Source organism: Rhinatrema bivittatum, chromosome 8, assembly GCF_901001135.1.
Source record: "Rhinatrema bivittatum chromosome 8, aRhiBiv1.1, whole genome shotgun sequence".
NCBI classification, from domain to species: Eukaryota; Metazoa; Chordata; class Amphibia; order Gymnophiona; family Rhinatrematidae; genus Rhinatrema; species Rhinatrema bivittatum.
In genome coordinates, this window is record NC_042622.1 from 148,307,935 (window position 1) to 148,329,722 (window position 21,788).

At 45.6% G+C, this 21,788-nt stretch overlaps 1 protein-coding gene across 3 annotated transcripts in view; it reads left to right on the forward strand.

The window, feature by feature from the left end:
• CAPN1 (calpain 1) overlaps positions 1 to 20,281 on the forward strand; it is an 88,716-nt gene extending 68,435 nt beyond the window's left edge. For all 3 annotated transcript variants that reach the window (XM_029611086.1, XM_029611084.1, XM_029611085.1), the window contains 16 exons: positions 1,161 to 1,244; positions 1,453 to 1,538; positions 3,360 to 3,434; positions 3,847 to 4,007; positions 4,152 to 4,327; positions 4,754 to 4,765; positions 5,212 to 5,423; positions 5,600 to 5,639; positions 5,958 to 6,023; positions 15,249 to 15,306; positions 15,543 to 15,607; positions 16,411 to 16,479; positions 17,089 to 17,167; positions 17,609 to 17,725; positions 18,140 to 18,198; positions 18,808 to 20,281. In XM_029611086.1, coding sequence (XP_029466946.1) covers positions 1,161 to 1,244; positions 1,453 to 1,538; positions 3,360 to 3,434; positions 3,847 to 4,007; positions 4,152 to 4,327; positions 4,754 to 4,765; positions 5,212 to 5,423; positions 5,600 to 5,639; positions 5,958 to 6,023; positions 15,249 to 15,306; positions 15,543 to 15,607; positions 16,411 to 16,479; positions 17,089 to 17,167; positions 17,609 to 17,725; positions 18,140 to 18,198; positions 18,808 to 18,834 — 1,386 coding nt within the window. In that variant the 3' untranslated portion in view covers positions 18,835 to 20,281. The remainder of the gene's footprint in view (positions 1 to 1,160; positions 1,245 to 1,452; positions 1,539 to 3,359; positions 3,435 to 3,846; positions 4,008 to 4,151; positions 4,328 to 4,753; positions 4,766 to 5,211; positions 5,424 to 5,599; positions 5,640 to 5,957; positions 6,024 to 15,248; positions 15,307 to 15,542; positions 15,608 to 16,410; positions 16,480 to 17,088; positions 17,168 to 17,608; positions 17,726 to 18,139; positions 18,199 to 18,807) is intronic.
• The last annotated feature ends 1,507 nt before the right edge of the window (positions 20,282 to 21,788 follow it).

Here is a 21,788-nt window from a genome sequence, read left to right on the forward strand (position 1 = left end):
TCTTCCTTCCAGGTTAGAATTTAAAAAAATTAAATAATTTAAAGTTTGGTCTTTTGGCGGCCCCTGGTGTTCAAAACAGATACAGATAATTTTAAATTAACCTCTTTTGTTTGAATAATGCAGGTTGTGGCAGGGCCTTAAGTTCCTTCTTCTAGTGTCTGAAGGGTCCTGCACGGACTGGAGAGCTTGCGTGCAAACACCTTCTTTGACCAGCTTTCAATCCTGCCCATTAAAAGAAATCACACAACTTAGACAGAATCTAAGAACGAGATGGCTACTGGACAGCCACCCTCAAAAACAAAAAATTAAGAATGGAGGTTTGCTTTTGTCCTAGCCCTGGAAGCATTTCCTGTATCTGCACCCAGTTCATAGAAACAGTGCCATGTGGGATGGATAGTGCAGGTGTGTGCACACTGGGGGAGGGGCTGCCTTCTGTCTCCATGTAGGATGAATTTTCCAGATGTGACAGTTTCTTATTTTAGCTGTCAAAGGTGGATCCTGGAGGTGAGTAACCTGAAGAGTTATGATGTATATTTCATTTTTTTCACTCTACCTCCTTTTCCACCCAAGATTTGTCTGTCCACCCATTTCTTGTTGGTGACCCCCTTTTGGTGTGCTGCTGTGTGATGTGTTTTGTAAAAGCTAATAGCCCTTTCAAGTCTCTTCTGTGGTCCACTGGTACCTGGACTGCATGACAGTTCACAGTGTGGTGGAGGGATAAATGAATGAAAAATTATTATCAACACCCAAATACAGCTGCATAAGTGGAGGCACCGGGAGGTAAAGCGGCCCACCCCAGGGTCACACACAGACTCAGTGCCAGAGGCAGGGATTAGACATCATGAGATTCTGTTTCTGTCTCAAACCTTTGTAACCACCTCATCTCACTTCCTTCTCCCATCTGTTTGTGACCATCTTATGAAGCTAAGAGCTGCCTTGTGCTTCTGATTTTTAATTTGACATGCTGCACTCCAGAGCTGGGAGCATTCTTTGTTCTGAATGTTCTTAAGGGCTCCATTTGAATGAAATGCATCATATAAATCACAATAATAATTACAAGATGTGACAACATTTCTGCTGTGCTGTGCATTTTGTTTTTCAAGAGTAGTCATGTTTAAGGCTTCTGAATGTTAAATTTCTACTCCTCTCTTCTATTTCAGATCACCAGTGCCAATGACATGGAAGCCGTGACATTTAAAAAGCTGGTTAAGGGCCATGCCTACTCTGTCACAGGAGCAGGACAGGTAACTGCACAGGAGCACTCTGCTGATCTCCACAGTCCCCTGCTTTTTCATGGTAGGATTTGTTACACAGACAGTCAGTCCTTCTGCAGACTCCCTGCTGTATCATGATAAGTTGTATTAGAGGAACACTTGTCCTTTCAATAGCATCCCTGTTTTGCTGCACATCACATAGGATACTTGACTTTATTTCTGTTCTCTGATGCTTTAGGTGAACTATCGAGGGCAAACAGTGAATCTGATCCGCATGCGAAACCCATGGGGAGAAGTGGAGTGGACAGGATCCTGGAGTGATTGGTAAGGATCACAGTCCTCTAATTATAGGTGTGAATTATAGACCTTGACTCTCAGTGATTCTCTGTGCTAGCCTAGGGTGAGTCACTTTACCTCCTTGTAAGTCAGCTCTAATCCCCTGTTCTGCCCCTGACTGAGGATAACTTTCAAATCTGCTCGTGTGCGCCCATATACGCGTGTATATGGGCGCATGTGAATTTACTACTGTATTTTATAACCCGCACGCAGATGTGTGCACAAATGCTCACATATGTAAAAACCATGAGCCATGCATGTATGAATTATCTGGATAAATGGCATGTAGTTGGATAAATCCTAAAAACGCTACTTAGACTGACAGGTAGTACTTTTCAGACTTATTTGGCTATGTAGGCATGCTGCTATTTAGCCAAATAAATCAGAATATAACTGGATAAGTGTCGCTACTTATCTGAATAAGTTCAAATTTGTTCAAGTAGCAAGAAAGGAGCTACTTGCCCAAATAAAGTAGAAATTAGCCAGATAAGTGTGCGCAACTCATATAGCCTCATATTTGTACTTCCAGTTTTAAAACAAAACACGTAGATTTTTATATGTGTAAGTCAGGGTATTTTATAACATGTGCGCAGCAATGAAATAACTAATTTTACCATTTAGTCTACCATTTTGCCCAGTCCATCTGCAGCTCGTGAAGACCCTTCAGGCTCTTCAGCCTGAAGTCCACCCATTGCAACCAGACCCGCTTTCCTGTCATTTTTTTCACTTTTACAAAGTTTATGATCATTTACACCTGATATTGAGCAGAAGTAAATAAACACAAGTAAAAGACAAGTGCGTGTCACTTTGGAAGGTTTTAAAATAGCAACTTACATGCGAAAATGTTGACCCCTCACCAGAATGCCCCTGGCCTGCTCCTTTTTCATATGCGTTATTGTACTTTTGGTCCATGATTAAGCGTATCTTGCCATTTTAAAAATTAGCATATACTTGCGTATGTGATATTTTATGCACACATGTGCTGTTTTTTGCAATGCATCTTTTGAAAATCTACCTCAGTGTGTATGTGACCCTGAGGTGAGTCATTTTACCTCCTTATGCCTCGCTTCCAATCCTCAGCTCTACAATTATCTTTATGGTTATCCCCACTCCCTGCAATCTGACTCCAGTTAGTCTTGATGAGTTCCACTCTAAAAGTAAAAGAGAGAGGACTGCCGAGAACAGAAAATGACCCTTCTGTTGTTTAGCCATTTTCAATGTGCTCCTTTTCTTTTCCACTGAGGACACTCTACTGCCTTATTCCCACAACATGGGATCCAAAGTAGTTTACAGTCTCGAAGTGAATACAATCTATAATACAAACATAATAATCAATTAAAACTAATTCCTAATATAGAATATCCACCCCCAATTCTCACTAGAGGGTGAATAAGAGTGCATCAAAAAGTAATTGACAACTCAGAAGTACATTCCCTCTCCGAAATCCTCATGTTTTTACAAAAATATGTATTCCCTATGCTTCTCCAACAAATCACTCCTAGTCCCTGCCAAAGGGATGAACCCCTTTGATTTTCCTCTTTGGGAGTGACCTGACTCTGCGGAAAGCCTCCTCTTGATAAATGACATCAGTGGGAGGGCTCACTAGTGACTGGCCAAAATAGGATCCAGGAGGCTAGGACTTTCCTGTAATAGATCTGTCTTTGGATGGAAAGGATCCTGGCCAGAATTACATCCTTTATCAGAGCCTAAAATGAGCCCCTTGGCCACAGTGAATGGTGATTAGGGCTGTTAAATTGCTAGGAAACAGTTCCAGAGACTGTAAGCAATCACGGTTTATCCTGTTTACAGCTCCCAAGAGTGGAATGGGGTCGATCCCTCCAAGCGCGAGGAGCTAATGATTAAGATGGAAGACGGAGAGTTTTGGTAGGAGGCTGTGTGTGTGTGTGTGTATGAAATTTTGCACAGCCACTGTCTATGCTGTACCTGTTCTGTGTTTTGTGTGTGAGGAAAGGTTGCACTGCTGCCGCTCTTGCTTTACCTCTTCTGTGGTGGGCACTGTGTGTGTGTGCGAGGAAAGCTTGCACTGTTACTGCCCGTAGTGTGTGCCTGTTCTGTGGTAGGGCAGCGAGTGTGTGGGCATATGTAACTTGAGCTGCTGCTGCCTGTTGTGCACCACTCACAAGTTTTCTTTCTCCTGATCTTCCCTCTCTATATCTCTTACTCCTCCCAGTTTTCCTATTCTCCCCTTTCTTCCATTTCTCTGCTTTTTTTTTTCCTCTCCCATCTCTTGTCTCCTTGTAACTTTTGTACTTTTACTCCCCCTGCCCTCCGGCAGGATGTCTTTCCAGGATTTCCTGCGTGAGTTTAGCCGGCTGGAGATTTGCAATCTTACCCCAGATGCGCTGAAGGCCCGCAAATACCGCAAGTGGAACACCACACTGTATGACGGGGTGTGGCGTCGGGGCAGCACCGCTGGGGGATGCAGGAACTTCCCAGGTATAGGGCTCAAGAGAACCAATGAACCTTAACCTTGACCCTTGGTCATACTTCGAGCCACGTGCAACATGCACACATTGAGGCCACAGAGGGAGGGATGGGAATCCTGTTTGCTCAGCGTTTCCTCTCTCCCTTCCCCACCAGCGACATTCTGGATTAACCCTCAGTTTAAAATTCAGCTGAATGAAGAGGATGATGATGATGAAGATTACGGGAGTGAAAAGGGCTGCACCTGTCTGGTGGCTCTGATGCAAAAGGATCGACGCAGGGAGCGGAGGGTTGGCGGGGACATGGAGACCATTGGCTTCGCTCTCTACGAGGTAACAGACAGACTTGGAAAGATAGATCAACTCTGAACAAGCAAGGAAGTCACCTAGTTTAGATTCCCTTACCTGCTCTCACTCCCTCTGCAACCTTGGAAAGCAGCTGAGTGACAGTCCCCTCTATACAAGCAGGGCAAACACAGGTCTGGCTTAGGAATCCATTGCCATGTGAATGTGTGTTATGAAAAAATGTGTTGTACATCACTTCCAGCGATTTTCAATCAGTGAAGCGATATAGAAATAAATAAAATAAAACAGGGATTTTAGCCTGAGGTAGATGTAGCCAGGAGTTTCACACATCAGCATCGCTTGAAGGGTCCTATCTATTTCTAGGGACTTCTGTCAGTGCAGGGGCCCTCACTTGGTAATATCTGTGTGTGCAAAGGATGAGTGCTAATGAATTTTTCTGGTTTTCCTTTGCAGGTGCCCCCAGAGGTATGTATCACTCCTAACTCCTACGTCTCACCTGGTGCATGGACAGCAGGTTCCTGACAATGGTAGACTCTCAAGATCTGGAGGGAAATGCACAAAGCAGCTAGATAAAGAAAGGGCCTATGTTCAGTGGACTTGTTTAGTGAGTGGGAACTTGCTCATCAATCAGTTGTTCTTAACAGGTGGGCCCCATCCTATAGTGTTATCTCCCAAATTCACATGATATATGTGTCTGGGGAGTGATAGAGGGAATGCTATGTGCCAGAAGAGGAGAGGGTACATCCTGTATTGTCTCTCTGACCTTTAATAAAAAGGTCATTCTTGTGGTGGATCATCTGACCACTCTTTTGCATGCTTGTACTGATTGTGCAGGTCTTTGATGGCTTTAATGAGGAAGCCAGAATAGGTCAGATACTTTGGCTGCTAATGCCACAGAGTCTCTTCCACAGTGCAAAAACCAGCCGGTTGTCCACCTCAAGCGGGATTTCTTCCTGACCAACAGCTCACGGGCCCGATCTGAGCAGTTCATCAACCTCCGGGAGGTCAGCACGCGAATGAAGCTGCCCCGGGGCGAGTACATCCTAGTGCCTTCCACCTTCGAGCCCAATAAGGAGGCAGACTTCGTTGTGCGGGTGTTTTCAGAGAATAAACATGGCACAGTGTAAGTATGCAGCTCCTGAGGGAATCCCACCTCTGACGCCCATGAATGAGTGTGGTATGGCATTAGCGACTTCGGGGGAGCAGAAAGTCCCTCAAATATTGGGAATAGGCAAAATTTGGTATCTTTGTTGTTTTGGCTTTTGATTGACTTGCTGTATGTTCTCCATTTCCCTTCAGGGTGATGGATGATGAAATCAAGGCTGATCTGCCAGAGGAGGTAAACATGAAGTCCTGGTGTTCTCCAGTCATCAGTCCCACTATCCTCCACAACATGAAAGTGTCACACACATTCCCCAAGGGCTCAGGACCTTCTTCACCTCCATTCCTGACATCACATTAAACTTTCTGAAGCCCGTGTGGATAATACTAATGTGCTATTACTGCACGCTAACTCGCAGCCTGTTATGATGTCTGATAACGCAGAGGCATGGGCAGGCTCTTCAGCGGTTCCCCCTCTGTGGTTACAGCATTTGCCGTAGAAGGGAGGTTTCAAATTGTGTGGTACTTTGATCACTGTTTTCTGTCTTTTTCACAGATTATACCCTCAGTAGACGAGATAGACGAGTCCTTTAAATCACTCTTCAAGCAGTTGTGTGGATCAGTAAGTACATGAAACTGAGCCTGCCCCCTCGCTGAGCTCCAAATGTGTTCCCAAAAAAGTCAAGACATGACTAATCATGGATTAGAAGAGGGTGCTGGGGAATCAGTCGACATAGGGATACTGAGGCACCATAGTCATGTGTTGTACTAAAGATGAGTTTAGCATACCTAGATAATTGCCAGAAATTAGACCTTACCTAAGTTTTTATAAAGGAATTTTGTGTAGCTTTGTTTTATGTGATTGTGGGCTGAATTTTCAAAGCTATTTACAATGCTTAAACTGGGTTTTATGTGTGTAAATGACAGGCCTCATTTCATGTAAAATTATGCACATAATCTAGGTTTGCATGGACTGCAGAGAGGCATTCTGGAGAGCAGAGTTGGGATTTACACAAACACTCTTTCTTATTTTGAAAAGTATGCATGTCTTTGCTCTAAACATGCACATAAATTCACTTTGAAAATACAGTACTTAGTAAAGTCTATGTGTACAAATTTCTCTACCCAGAATATTTGAAAATTGCCCTCTATATATGTTTTTTTTGTATGCCATTTTTAAATTGTACGCAGATTGGATCAGGTACTTTTATAATACTGTACACCACTCTGAACAGGTTATCAGCTTGTACTAGCAGAATGTAAGATTTTAAATTAAATCAGTTTGTTACACATTAATGCTTTCCATGTCAAAATGAGTCCTGCATGGGGTTCTGTTCAGCAGAGCAGAGTCTTATTTACTGTCATTCATGATGACAAGGATGATTACGCGGAAGGAGCTTTCAGATATGGAAATATAGAATCTGAGGCTGAGGAAGGGACATCACGCTCAAGACAGCCGTGTGAAATCGATGCATTGATCCCAAAACATTATAAATCAACCAAATGATTTAATTTTCTGGACTATAAAAATTACTGCCATGGGTGGGATTCAGATCAGGTTGTTAGGCAGATATGGCTACACGAAGAAAAACTGCCGAAATAAAAAGTTTTGTGAGGGGGGGGGGGGGGGGTGGCTCGCCTGAAATGTGGCGGGAAAAGTAAGGCCAGCCACACACTGGCATTGTCAGGCTCAGAAGAGGAGGTTGAGAAAAGCGGCAATTAATTGTGGGGCCTTTGCATTTTGCTGAGTTGCCATCAAGTCCAAATGAGGAATGCCCCATCGGCAAGAGATGAATGTCATTGCTTCCCCGGACAGCTCCCATTCCCCAGCATCCAGCTTCTGACAGCTGAGAAAATCCACCTGCACATTGTCGACCCCCGCTATGTGAGAGGGCACCAGTAGGGTTAGATGCCGTTCCGCCCAGGCCATCAGCTTCTCCGCTTCTAAGGCTACAGGACGACTCTTGGCTCCCCCTTGACGGTTGATGTAGGCTACTGTCATCGCATTGTCGGACAAAACTCGTACCACACGACTGCAGATGAGGGGGAGAAACCTCTGCAACGCCAGGCACACTGCTCTAATTTCCAGGCGATTGATGGACCATTGTGCCTCCTCCTGTGACCATTGGCCCTGGGCAGACTGAGATTGGCACATGGCTCCCCAACCAGAAAGTCTGGTGTCCGTGGTGACTATAACCCACTGAGGCACCTCGAGATCCACACCTCTCCTCAAGTGGTCGAGACAAGCCACCAACCAAGACTGGACCTGGAGGACTCCATGAGTGGTAAAGGAACCTGGAATTCCTCCAACATCTGATCCCAGTTGCCATCTATAATTACACAATGTTATATACACCCATGCTATAATTACACAATGTTGGGTTCCATACTAGGTGCTACAACCTAAGAAAGAGATCTAGGTGTCATAGTGGATAACACATTGAAATCGTCGGTACAGTGTGCGACGGCAGTCAAAAAAGCAAACAGAATGTTGGGAATCATTAGAAAGGGAATGGTGAATAAAACGGAAAATGTCATAATGCCTCTGTATCGCTCCATGGTGAGACCGCACCTTGAATACTGTGTACAATTCTGGTCGCCGCATCTCAAAAAAGATATAATTGCGATGGAGAAGGTACAGAGAAGGGCTACCAAAATGATAAGGGGAATGGAACAACTCCCCTATGAGGGAAAGACTAAAGAGGTTAGGACTTTTCAGCTTGGAGAAGAGACGACTGAGGGGGGATATGATAGAGGTGTTTAAAATCATGAGAGGTCTAGAACGGGTAGATGTGAATCGGTTATTTACTCTTTCGGATAGTAGAAAGACTAGGGGGCACTCCATGAAGTTAGCATGGGGCACATTTAAAACTAATCGGAGAAAGTTCTTTTTTACTCAGCGCACAATTAAACTCTGGAATTTGTTGCCAGAGGATGTGGTTAGTGCAGTTAGTATAGCTGGGTTTAAAAAAGGATTGGATAAGTTCTTGGAGGAGAAGTCCATTACCTGCTATTAAGTTCACTTAGAGAATAGCCACTGCTATTAGCAATGGTAACATGGAATAGACTTAGTTTTTGGGTTCTTGCCAGGTTCTTGTGGCCTGGATTGGCCACTGTTGGAAACAGGATGCTGGGCTTGATGGACCCTTGGTCTGACCCAGTATGGCATTTTCTTATGTTCTTATGTTCAGTAGGAAAGTGATGCTCTCTGCAAAGGCCGCAAATGAGCAAACGCCCACGGGACCAACTCCAGAGTGGACTCCATGGATCCAAGAACCTGCAAGTAATCCCAGACTCTGGAAACTGGCACAGACAGAAGTTGCTGAACCTGTGACATCAGCTTGGTTATCCGATCCTCCCTGAGGAAGACATTGCCGACCCTGGTATCGAATCATGCTCCCAAGAAGTCCAGGACATGGGAGGGAAGCAGATGGCTCTTGGAAAGATTGATGACCCAACCGAGTGAGTGTAGACGGTGTAAGACCTTGTGTATCGCCAGCCTGCAAAGGTCCTCCAATTTCGCCCAAATGAGCCAATTGTCCAGGAATGGATGAACCAGTATTCCCTCTCGTCTGAGAGCTGCCACCACTACCACCACCATTACCTTGGTGAAGGTGCGGGGAGCTGTCGCCAAACCAAACGGCAGGGCACAGAACCGAAAATGCATCCCAAGGATCATGAATTGGAGGAAACTTTGATGCTCCTTGCAGATCCCGATGTGCAGATATGCTTCCGTGAGATATAGGGAAGCCAAGAACTCGCCACTCGCACCTCTGCAATGACTGAGCGCAGGGTTTCAATCTGAAAATGTGGCACTTTGAGAGCTTTGTTCACCTTCTTGAGATCCAGAATTGGACGGAAGAAACCTTTCTTTTTGGGCACCATAAAATAGATGGAGTATCTCCCAGTCCTGCACTCATCTGGAGGAACCAGAACAATGGCCTCGAGATCTTCCAGGCGGCGCAGGGTCTGATTCACGATCTGCTTCTTTATTGGTGACCCACAGGGAGAGATCAGGAACAGGTCTCGCAGAGGCCAAGCAAATTCTAAAGTGTAGCCATGTTCTATGATGTTTAGAACCCACTGGTCTGTCGTTACTTTGACCCACACCTTGTAAAACAGGGACAGCTGTCCCCCTATGACTGGAATGAGGACTGGGCCAGTGTTGTCTCATTGAGAGGGCTTGGGTCCCAAAGACCCCTGATTGAATCCATCATGGTTCAGTCTAGGTCCTTGAAAGGAGTGAGACCAAGATTAAGACCTCCCTGAAGACTGTCTCTGTTCCGGGGGGGGGGGCGCCCTATTCTGGTGAAACGCCTCTGACCCCAAAAGCGAGAGCGGGGAGGGAGAAAACTTTTAGGTCCCCTAGGCTTGTCCTCGGGGAGCTTATGCACCTTATTCTCCCTGAAGGACCTGATCAGTCGCTCCAGATCTTCCCCTAAAAGGAACTTGCCCTTGAAGGGGAGTGCCCCCAGCTGAGACTTGGACGAAACATCGTCAGACCAGTTGTGTAACCACAAAAGCCATCTGGCCGAAACCGCGGACACCATTGTCCTGGATGAGGTATGGAGGAGGTCATATAAGGCATCCGCGCCATATGCCACCTCTAAACTCTCAGCTTGCTCCGACTCCTAAGGAGAGAGATCTTTCGCACTGAGGAGTTGCTGAACCTACCTCAGGCTCGCTCGCTGCATGAGACTGCTGCAAACAGCAGCCCGAATCCCCAGTGCAGATATCTCGAATATTCTCTTAAGGCAGACCTCGAGCTTTCTGTCCTGAAGATCCTTAAGAGCCACTGCTCCTGCCACCGGAATAGTCCTCTTGGTGACAGCTGACACCAAAGCATCTACCTTAGAAACCTTCAGGAGTTCCAAGGAGTCCTCAGGCAGTGGATAGAGCTTGTCCATAGCTCGTCCCATTTGCAGGTCAGATTCCGGAGTATCCCTTTCACAGAGCATCAATTGCTGTGGCATAGGATGAAAAGGGAATGTTGTCGCAGGACCCCGCATCCCGGCCAGTACAGGGTCTACCGTGTCCTGACCTGGGACCTCCTGAGGCAGTAAAATTCCCAACTCGGCTAGGACATGTGGGATTAGCGGACCGAGTTCATCCCTCTGAAATAAACGAGTGACCCTGGGATCATCACCATCCACTGGAGAGGGCTTCTCTGCTTCATCACCCTAATCCACTGAGGGAATGGAGGGTGGGTGAGGTGTGGATGTATCGGGCTCTGGATGCTCTATGGAGCCCAAGTCCCCCCAAGAAGGTTCTCTGTGACTCCGGACCTTACGAAGCCTAATCGCCCCCCTAAGCTGTTTGGGGACCTTAGGGAGCGGAGGAACGTCCTGTGGCCTGTATACTGACACCTTATCTTGTTGAGACTGGCTCGCCAGATAAGCTTTGTGCATCAAAAGCAAAAGTCTGCGGTAAAGGCCGCCAGTTGACCCACCAACATCCCCCACGAGCGGTGTGGGGTCATCATCAGCTCCATCCAAAAAGGAGCTCTAAGGGCTGCCAAGTCTTGAATCAGCGGGGGAAAGGAAGGACGGGAGATCTCTTCCCCCATCCACTCTATCCGACGCAGCAGCAAAGGCATTCAAATTGCCTGCCGTTCCCGCACTCAGCGGGAACGGGGAAGCTGCAGTCTTTTGGGTTTTGGGCCATTCACCCGCTCCACAGGACTTAGCCGCTGTTCCCCTGCCGATATCCAATGTACCCTCCCCGCCAGGGAGGCACCAGGAACAAAAGCCTGCGCGGGAGAGCCATGAAGCTGACTCCATGCAGACCGAGCAACGGCCCTAATCCTACTTTTTTTTTTTTTAAGTTCAAAACCGCAGGTTTTGTACCACCTCCATCTGCTGGAGACAGAGAAATATTGAAGAGACCTGGTGGCACCACCGGTTTAAGAGGGGGTGCTCTTCAAGTTTTTCTCTGTTTCCATATGCTGGAAAGGAGGCAAAACCCAGCAGTCTGGACCGATCCGGGTACATACAGGGAACTCTGCCTAAACTGATGTGGGCAGAGGTGACAGTGTTGGTTTACTTGGGGTGTTAGGTTTAGAGAAGGCAGAGGAAGGGTGGATTGAGGATTCAGAGGAGAGAGTTAGGGTCTGAGGGGATGGGAATTCTTGGCTGGTATAGCTATTATTCAATGGTTCAGATAGCTACTAAATGTATATTCTAGCCACCTAACTTATTAACTGGCTAGAATTTAGCCGGGTAAGCCATTTAGATGGATAACTATTAAGTTGTCCGTCTAACTGGCTTTTGAATATGAACCTCCAGATGTTTTGAAATATTTTATTGGTGCTTGGGGAATATTAGAATAACTTTATTCACATTTTTTTTTTATTATTGAATGTTTGTTGGCTGTTTTAACATTTTCTTTTTATTGGGATAGTTTTAATATTATGAATGATGTTTTATATATCTTTAATGCTTGTCTTTTGCAAGCAATGATGATGTTTTACTTCTAGGGGAATTCTGTGTAAAAAAAACTTAAACTTCTGTGCACAAAAACTTAAAATTCTGCAAACTTTATATTGGCCAAAATAACACAATTTCCATGATAGTCTTTAAATAATAACATTTTAAATTAATACAGAAAAAAGTTATTACTTAAAGATGCAGAATTTTAAATATTTTCAGCAGAATTCCCCTAGAAATTCACTGTAAGAGTGTCCCTTCCACTCGCTCTCCCTACTCCCCTGGCCACTTTGCTCTTTCAGGCCCCAACTCCTCCACCTGCCAGTATCTCTCCCCTCCTTCTCTAGTCTCAACCCCTTTCACTCTATCACCAGTCCCAGTTCTCAGTACTGCCCCTCACACAGGCTCCCTCTGACCCTTCCTCTCTCACACACATGCTCCCTCTCTCTAGTGCACACCCCCCACCTCATACAGGCTCCCTCACTCTCTTGCACACACACATCCCCTCATACAGGGTCCCTCTCTCTTGCATACACACACACACACAAACTCCCTTTCTCTCTCACATACACCCTCATACAGGCTACCTATGTCTCTCTCTCTCATGCACCCCTTCACATAGGCTCTGTCTCACACATACACAATCCCTTCACACAGGCTAGCACCCTCACATACAGGCCGATTCAGTATAATGTGCTCAGCCGAGCGTACCTTTAGCCCCGGTTTGGCCGTGCGTTTTCGACTCGCTATTTTTACCCCTTATACAGTAAAGGGTAATAGCACGTTGAAACCGCGCAGCCAACCTCCCGAAACTAATAGCGCCCGCAACATGCAAATGCATGTTGATGGGCTGATTAGTTATTCCCACGCAATACAGAAATGAATGCTTGCCCAAAGGCAGAAGTTAATTTCGACCGGCACAGGGAAAGTGTACAGAAAAGCAGAAAAAACTGCTTTTCTGTACACCCTCCGACTTAATATCATAGCGATATTAAGTCGGAGGCCCAAAAAATAAAAAAAAAATTTTAAATCTGCCCGCGGATTGGAAGACGGACACTTAGTTTTGCCGGCGTCCATTTTCTGAACCCGTGGCTGTCAGCGGGTTCGAGAACTGATGCTGGTAAAATTGAGTGTCGGCTGTCAAACCCGCTGACAGCCGCCGCTTCTGTCAAAAAGGAGGCGCTAGGGATGTGCTAGTGTCCCTAGCGCCTTCTTTTACCGCGGGCCTTAATTTGCATATCTTATTACTGAATCGCGCGCCCAGGAGAGTGGGCGCTCGCCGGCTCTCCCGTGCATCTTACTGTATCGGCCGATACTCAGGATCCCTTTTTCATACACACCAACTCCCAATCTCTCACCCACATAAACATTCCTTCACAATCTCCTCATATAGGCTCCCTCTCTCACACACCCCTGCTCTCTCACCTCCCTTGCTCTCTCTCACCTCCTCCCACCTGCTCTCTCTCTCTCTCACACCCCCTCCTCCTCCCCCCTTCTCTCACACCCCCTCCTCATCCTCACACACCTCTCTACACACGTTCACTCTCACCGGGGCCTTCATCATTGCCACGAGCAGAGCGCATCCCATGGAACGCAGGGGCATTTATCTTCGCTGCGAACGGCACACCGGGGGCCTTCATCTTCACCATGAATGGAGTGCGTGCCGTTCACGGCATGCTGGGGTCTCCTCTGCCATTTTCTGGGCAGAAGATTTGCAATTCCGTGCAGGGGGGGGGGATTGTGCGCAAATTCTGCACTCCACAGTAGCTCAGAATTCCCCCAGGACTAATGTTTCTGTTTTTCCATTGTTGCACTGCATAATACAGTCAGGCTTGTCAGTCTTTGTTGTATTTATACTTTATGGTCTTTCTATTCTGTACTTAGTGAGGATTTGCTTTGTATTTTAAAGATCCAGTTCTTCTGTAACTTTAGTTCTTGCTGTGAAAATGATGGTACTTATCGCTAGCTTTTACAGCATTATGGTTATCTCTTCCACATTTCTATTTTAAAGAGAGGTTTGCTCTTTATTAATTTCACTTGCACACAGAAAGCAGTTTTAAATGTTCTTGAGAAAATATTTTTTCAGACACATTTTCTTGTAACTGCTGTTAGTAGATTAGGCCATTATGTTAAGGGATGTACTTTTCCTTTAAAGATTGGGTTGCTGAGAGCATAAAATTGATAGGCATTTTGCATCAAAGAAAATAGTGCTCACAGGCTAATGAAACCAAGAATTTTTGCACACAGCAACCTATTCCTTACAGGGAACCCTGCTTTGTACTCATGCCAGGCATTATTCCTCCCTTCCTTCACCACTGCTGAAGATCCTCTGTGCTTATCCCAGGCTTTATCCTTGCCCTTTCCCACTGCTGAGGATCCTCTGTGCTTATCCTGGGCTTTATCCCTCACTCCCCCATCGCTGAGGATCTTCTCTGCTTATTACAAGTTTTATTTCTCCCTTCCCCACTGTTGAGGATCCTTTGTACTCATCCCAGGCTTTACTCCTTACTCCCCCCACCCCTGAGGATCTTCTGTAATCCTCCCAGACTTTACTCCTCATTCCCCCATCGCTGAGGATCTTCTCTGCTTATTCCAGGTTTTATTTCTCCCTTCCCTACTGTTGAGGATCCTCTGTTCTCATCCCAGGTTTTACTCCTTACTCCCCACCCCTGAAGATCCTCTGTACTCATCCCAGACTTTACTCCTTACTCCCCCACCCCTGAGGATCATCTGTACTCAACCCAGGTTTTACTCCTCACTCCCCCCATCCCTGAGGATCCTCTGTAATCCTCCCAGACTTTACTCCTCATTCCCCCATCGCTGAGGATCTTCTCTGCTTATTCCAGGTTTTATTTCTCCCTTCCCTACTGTTGAGGATCCTCTGTTCTCATCCCAGGTTTTACTCCTTACTCCCCACCCCTGAAGATCCTCTGTACTCATCCCAGACTTTACTCCTCATTCCCCCATCGCTGAGGATCTTCTCTGCTTATTCCAGATTTTATTTCTCCCTTCCCCACTGTTGAGGATCCTCTGTACTCATCCCAGGTTTTACTCCTCACTCCCCCCACCCCTGAGGATCCTCTGTGCTCATCCCAGACTTTACTCCTCACTCCCCCCATCCCTGAGGATCCTCTGTGCTAATCCCAGGCTTTACCCCTCACTCTCCCATCATTGAAGAGCCTCTGACCGTCTCGCTCCCCCACTGCTGAAGATCCTCCGTGACCAACCCAGGCTTTCTTGAATTCTTTTCTAGTGCTTGTCTTCACCTTCTTCCCTGGGAAGCAGTGTTCCATATTTCATAAATGTTGTAATTACCTCATGAATGAAATAAAAATTAGAATGAGGATAAGACATCTTAATGAGTCTGCTTTGATCATAATTGGCCAGGTCTTGACCTGCTCCCTTTTCCCTTCTTGTTGCAGGATGAGGAGATGACTGTGAAGGAGCTTCAGACAGTCCTGAACAAGATAGTCTGTAAACGTAAGTTACCACGAGGGGGAAGGGGGGGGGGGGGAGGGTCAGACCTCATTACCTCTAACTTGTTGTATTTTGAGTCCTTCTTGTGATTGCCCAGAGGGATAATGAGTCAGTCAGGGGGTAAGAGGGGAGGGAATGTGTTTCCCTGAATCACTGGAGAACATGGGCCTGATGCACAAATGTTAGCACCTGCTTCTCTCCTTGCATCTCAGTAATCTCTGTGGGGGTTTTTGTTGCAGATAAAGACCTGAGGACAGACGGGTTTTGCTTGGAGTCCTGCAGGAGCATGGTTAATCTGATGGATGTATCCTTCTGTATCAGGATCGTGTGTGTGTGTGTGAGAGATGATTTAAGACTCCAGGGGCCCGATGTTCAAATTTGCCCAGATATGTAACTTAGCCGGATATGACTTGTCTGGCTAAGTTACAAGGGATATTCAATGGCACGGCTATGCTGCTGAATATCCACATATAAGCCGCTACTTAGCTGTATAAGGTATATCCAGCTATGTTAAACTTGCTCGTTAGCAGGTCTAATCTTATCTGGCTAAGTAGTGCCGCCCCAATCTACCTATTGCCCGCCACAAATTGACTGGCTAAGAGGTAGCCGGGTAAGTGATTTATCCAGCTATCTAGTTGCTGCTGAATATAACCGGATATTCAGCAGCTCGCTAGATTGCCAGATAAGTCCTACTTATCCAGCTATCGAGCACTGAATATGCTTTGAATATTGGGCTCCAGATGTGTAGTGGTGTGGTCCATTCCTGATTTTGCTTTGAACTTAATCAGGAGCACCCAAGCTTGCTTTTCTTTTTAACCTACAACTATGAAGCTTGGGAATGTCTTGTCACCTTAATTGGGCTTGATGGTAAAGATTGGTCGGACTCCGGCTGCTATGCAGTGGGGCTCCTGTAATATTCTTGGCACATCCACCGCTTTTGTTGGCTCTGGTCTGGCAGATCATAGCTGTCTGCTCACCCACTGCAGTGAGAGGAAAGTGGAGCACACATGTACTCCAGTGACTATAGGGGGCAAAGTAAGGTAGACACTGGTCCATAGTATTATTCAGAAAACATGGCGCTTTCTCTCCTTAACTTGCTGGTGACAGAAAGATGGGAATGGGACGTTGGGCCTGTTGGAATTTAATGTCCTATGGACCAAAATTAAGAGTTACCTGGTAAGAATGACCCCACTGTGCATGATGCCTGTGTGTGTGCCTGCTCCTCGACTCCTAACTCACCTATTGAAGCTTGGGCCTTACCGTCACTTTATGTGTAAATTTTCTTTATTAGATTTGCCAAATATCAATAACAATCACAACTCCCATAACCCAGCCCATTATAAGCATACTTTGCGCACACAGATAATAAAGACATCAGTGCATGTCTGATAATAAATTCTTGTCCTGCATATCTTTAGGCAAATTTCCAATGTAGGCATGCCATAATTTTTAAAATGATGGAAACTGATTAGGAGATTTCAATGTCCATCTTTTATAATACAAATTGAGAAGATCGATCAATTCGGCTATCCAAAAAGATAGCTTGGGGCTCTCTTATGTTAACTTACAGTCACTTTTATAAATGTTTTACATGTTTGCTTACTATAGAGTGGCAATAGAGTAGCAAGCCTGGGCTGTGTTTTTACCATAGTAGATGCACTTAGGTAGTCACATACTTTTTTCCACTAAGGTCTGTTGGGGTAATGGGTGAGAGGCTCTGGCTCGTTGAGATTTGACTCCTTCCAACCACATCTCTTTAGCTGCTGCCCTCTTTTCGCTCTCCAGACGCTGTTCAGGAAGTTTGATGTGGATAAATCCGGCAGCATGAGTGCATATGAGATGCGCATGGCTGTGGAGTCTGCAGGTAATGCATCGGGTTTGTGCTTTAGTTTCTCCTTCTCCTTCCTCCTCCCCTGCCCATGAACAGATTTCTTTCCTGACTCTTCCCCTCTGATGCTGACCAGTGATCCTCCCCTTGGTGGATCCCTCTCCTGGCCCTTCCCACCTTCATCAGAGATATTTCCCCCCTGCAAGGTCTCTCTTGACTCCTTCCCCCTCTGGCTGTCATCGTCTCTGAGCTGCGTCTCATACTGTTCTCTTTGGCTACGAGTTTTGTAACCCCGTCAGTCACCCCCTAAAGCTTTACCCGGGCTGCCTAGGAAGGGGAACCCGAGTCGGGCATACAGCTCAGATCCTGGACCCCAAATCAGAGCAATGCAACACAATGAATGGGCAGGTGGGCTGCCATGGAGGGGGTCTGTTTCATTTCAGATTGCCACAGGCCATATTTTCCACCTCCCCACAGGTTTTAAGCTGAACAACTCGCTGCACCAGCTGATCATCACACGCTACGCAGAGCCGGACCTGGCCATCAACTTTGACAGCTTCGTCTGCTGCCTGATACGATTGGAGATGATGTTCCGTGAGTACCTGTGTTTCTCCTACTTTTCCCCAGTGCGGTGAAGAGAAAAGTGACTCGCTTCCCCCCCCCCCCCCCCCATTGTTGGTGACAAAACCGGGGATTAGAACTGGGGCACAAGGCAATCACGTGACTCACTCAGACGTCACACGGGTAGTGGAAGAGCCAGCGATTAGAGCTGAGGCATGGGGGTGGGGTGGGGGGATTAAAACGACATGGTCTGAGATCATTTATTTATTTATAAATGTGTTAGTGCCTGCATAAGCCGATACATAATGTTCTGGGTAGATTTCATAGTCATGTCCTGTGAATCAGTGGCAGCACTGGGAATTGGGGGGGGGGGGGGGGGGCAGAGAGTGGTGTGCACAGACAGTACATTTCACCTTTCATTCATTTTCATCCCTCTTGTCTCTGCAGGATTTTTTCAGGGCATGGACACTGACAAGGATGGCATGGTGACATTTGATTTATGCAAGGTAAAGCCATAGCTTAAAAATTCTCTCTCGTATCCTGGAGGAAACTGTACATTTTCAATGCTGTTTTAAACCAAAAAGTAAACGTACAGCCGTCTTAGTTTTTAGGTTAGGGTTTTGCACACCACAGGCTTCCACAATTCCCTGCAGGCAATGATGTCACTGCATATGGCACGGAGGTGGCAGATATGACTGCCTTACACTGAAGGAGACATTAAGCTTTTTAATATAGCTACTGAAATAGGAAAGACTTTTTAAACATCTGCAGTGGATACCTAGAGCTGCTTGCTGGGGAAGGAAAGCCTGCAAAGTTGATAAATCGCTGAAAAAATGTCCTTCCTCCTTGCTGCCAGTGACAGGGCACCTGCTTCCATCGTCTTGTCAGTTTGGTGACAAGAAGAGGGGCTGTGGCCTGCAACACTGTGTTGGTAGGTATAGGGTGGGAGGGAGAACAAGTGCCACAAAGTCTTGTGAAGCCAAGTCTCTTTTTTTTTTTTCTTATCAAGGAGGGAGGCATATGGCCCTGGTCAAACTCGGGAGGGTTTGCATAGTTTTACTGTGGACAATACTTGACCCCACCCCCACACACATTTCTTTTCTCTCTTTCCCCAGTGGTTATCCATAATGATGTTTACATAATAAACAGGATCTCGCTACAGCCGGTGTTGGACCAGCCCTCAGGTCCCGTCACCCACCCCAAATCCTACATAGTTTAAGACCTGCTAAAGTGCCTTCGCATATTGAGATGCTACTGCTGCTTCCTTACTCGAGTAAAGGCTTCTTCCTTGGCCTACACGCATCCTGCATCCCTTCACTCGAGTTACTCCAGACGTTTGTACCTCCTCTTGCCCTGACTGCTGACCCCTGCTCCACTCTTTTTTGCTGATTCTGGTGTTAGTGAGGAGCTACAGGGGCCACGGTTAAGCCATCTTTGTGGACCATCCTGTTCAAAACCTAGGATGAATGTACTATGTTTTGCCAAGCCACAGGTCCATGCTGCATCCTCACCAATGACTGGGCACGTTGTTTGCTTGACCGTACTCACCTGCCTGAGGCTGCTTTCAGCTGTAACCATGTTCTTTGATTTTGAAATGGGGGCTATTGGCAATAAATCTAGGAGTGGGGTGGGCCGAGGAGATCTCTCTAACGCCGGTTCCTGATGCCAAGGGCTGGAGAGATGTCTTTCTTTGTGCCCCCCCTTTCTGGGGTTGAGCACATGCTGCACCCAACTCCTACCAGTCCTGATGGACAGCAGATTCAATCCTGGGTCTCCTGGGCCACAGTGCCAGGGGGCTGGTCCTAAAGTGTTGATTATTTTTTAAATGCCACTTCCACATCTCTGTACATTGTTACATGAAAGCAAATTGTGATGCCAGAAATGCCGAATGCTTGATTTGCACCAGAAAATAACCCAGGCAATCGCTGATTGGCAGGAACTGGGTGTTTGTTCACGGTGATGTATTCTGGTACAATTTGCTCTTCAAAAGGTGCTTTTTTAAAAAAAAGAATATATTCAAGAAATGCTGCCTTATTGCTATCATTGGATTGATTGGGAGGAAGGCTGGAGCATCCCTTCGTGAAACAGCAAATGCTTTGTAGGGACAGTAAGAGCTTATTCATGGCAGAATGCATTAAAAGGACATTCAGCCCTTCTGCACAGTTCCTGCTGTTTTACGAATGTGTGCCGAAAGAAGTGTATCCATCCAGCATTTTCCAGTTTTCCATGCTCTGTCCACCTCTTATCCCACACATTTGCACTGACTTGCGGAGCATAATTCAGTATGAATGCCCGTTGGCAGCCCAGAGAGAATCGCAAAGGGATTGCTTGCTTTCCTTCCTGCTACTTTTATTTCTTGTCATTTTATTTTTTTTCCTTAGTTAATTCTTTAACATATGTATGACCAGATGTAACAACATGTAAAGGTGATTATTTTTAGGGTGAACCACATATATCATTGCCAAGCATGACTCTTCTAGAGATTGGGGGATAACCATAAATTATCCTGAATTTGTGATGCAGAAAAGATTTTAAACAAAAGAACCATTTATCAATGCCAAAAGTTAAAATAAAATAGTGCAATAGTCATTTCCTGGTGTTTGTTTTTTTTGGGGGTTTTTTTCTGAAGTTAATTTTGTGAATCTTGAAATGTTAATTAGAAAACAAATTTAAGGAATTATAAATTAACCTTGCTGCCCTGTCCAGTTGTAATTTAACAAAGGAAAATGAACAGATCCTAGAAAAAATGAACAAAGAAGAACTGTAGGCAAGTGCCGGGAAGAATAGACTTTTGCCCCTGGGGTCTTGTCTTGTAGCCTGGCGTCCTATTCCAGTAATATGGGCAGGGCTTGGAACGTCAAGGGAAGGGAATCCTGCACCATCGTTGGGCCAGATATTCGTTTCATTACATCTCCCTGGTATCACTCAACTTTTAATGTGCGTTTCTGAAACCTTATTTTGGGGGTCATTTTCAAAAGGATTTACACGCACAAACCCCGGTTTTATGTGCAAAAATGGCCTTTTGAAAATTACCTGGGGGGACTATGCATGTCAAAAATCCATGCAAAACCGATTTCACACATACTTTTATGCACACTACAAAGAGGTGTTCTGGGGGCAGAGTTTACGTGCATACTTTTGATTTTTGAATGTATTGGCATAAATATGTGTATATGCACAAAGGTACACCTGTTCCCGAGGAGATGCACCTTTTTGCATGTACGTCGGCAGAGGAACCATGCACACTGGTGAAATTTCAAAGATTTTAGCCTATGCGGGCTGTTTGAAAATGATCTTCCCCAATATTAAAATCATGAATTATTCACATTTTAAGTTTGCTTTTGAGAGGATTATAAGTGGTGGAAATACCTGTGAGGTCAGATATTTCCTGGTAAAGCAGCAGCTCTTGCTAAATTGCTTTTAAATTGTCATCTGTTTCTTTGCTCTGTTACTTAATTTTTTCTAGTGGTCTTACTTCCACATTCCCTTTCCTCTTTTGTCACTCAGAGTATCAGTGGCAGAGGTAGGGATTAGATATGAGGCACAGGGAGAAAAAGTGACTCATCCACAGACAGTCAATGGCAGAGCCAGGAATTATAGAGTGATTTTGAGCAGAAGCTGGGGATCCCACCTTCAAAAATATGGACATAAAAAGGGAGGTGGTGTTGGTGGGAGATTTTAACTTGTGTTAATTCGTTGTCTTAAATAAACAATCCAGGCAGTCTTTTAACAAAAAAAAAAAACAACCCCAAAACAAAACAAAAAAACTTTATTCATAGGAGGAGAAAGGGAGCAGCTAAAAAAAAAAACAAGACACACAGGTTTCTGAGGGACTGAGATCTGCCTGCTATGCTGCCCAAATGCAGCAAAAACAGATGTTAATTTATCATTTGTTTCTACCATATCTATATTGTTTTTTCTGCTGACCACGTTTCCTGAGCACATGCCTACCACAGTGCTTGATCTATGTGTGTTGCCTGGCACGTATATGGAGGACACTAAGTGACTGCATCTAGAATCTTCTAAAAATTCATATCAAGATTCCTCATTCCCCTTTTGAAACCTCACTGCAATGCACTCAGAGGTTTCACCATAT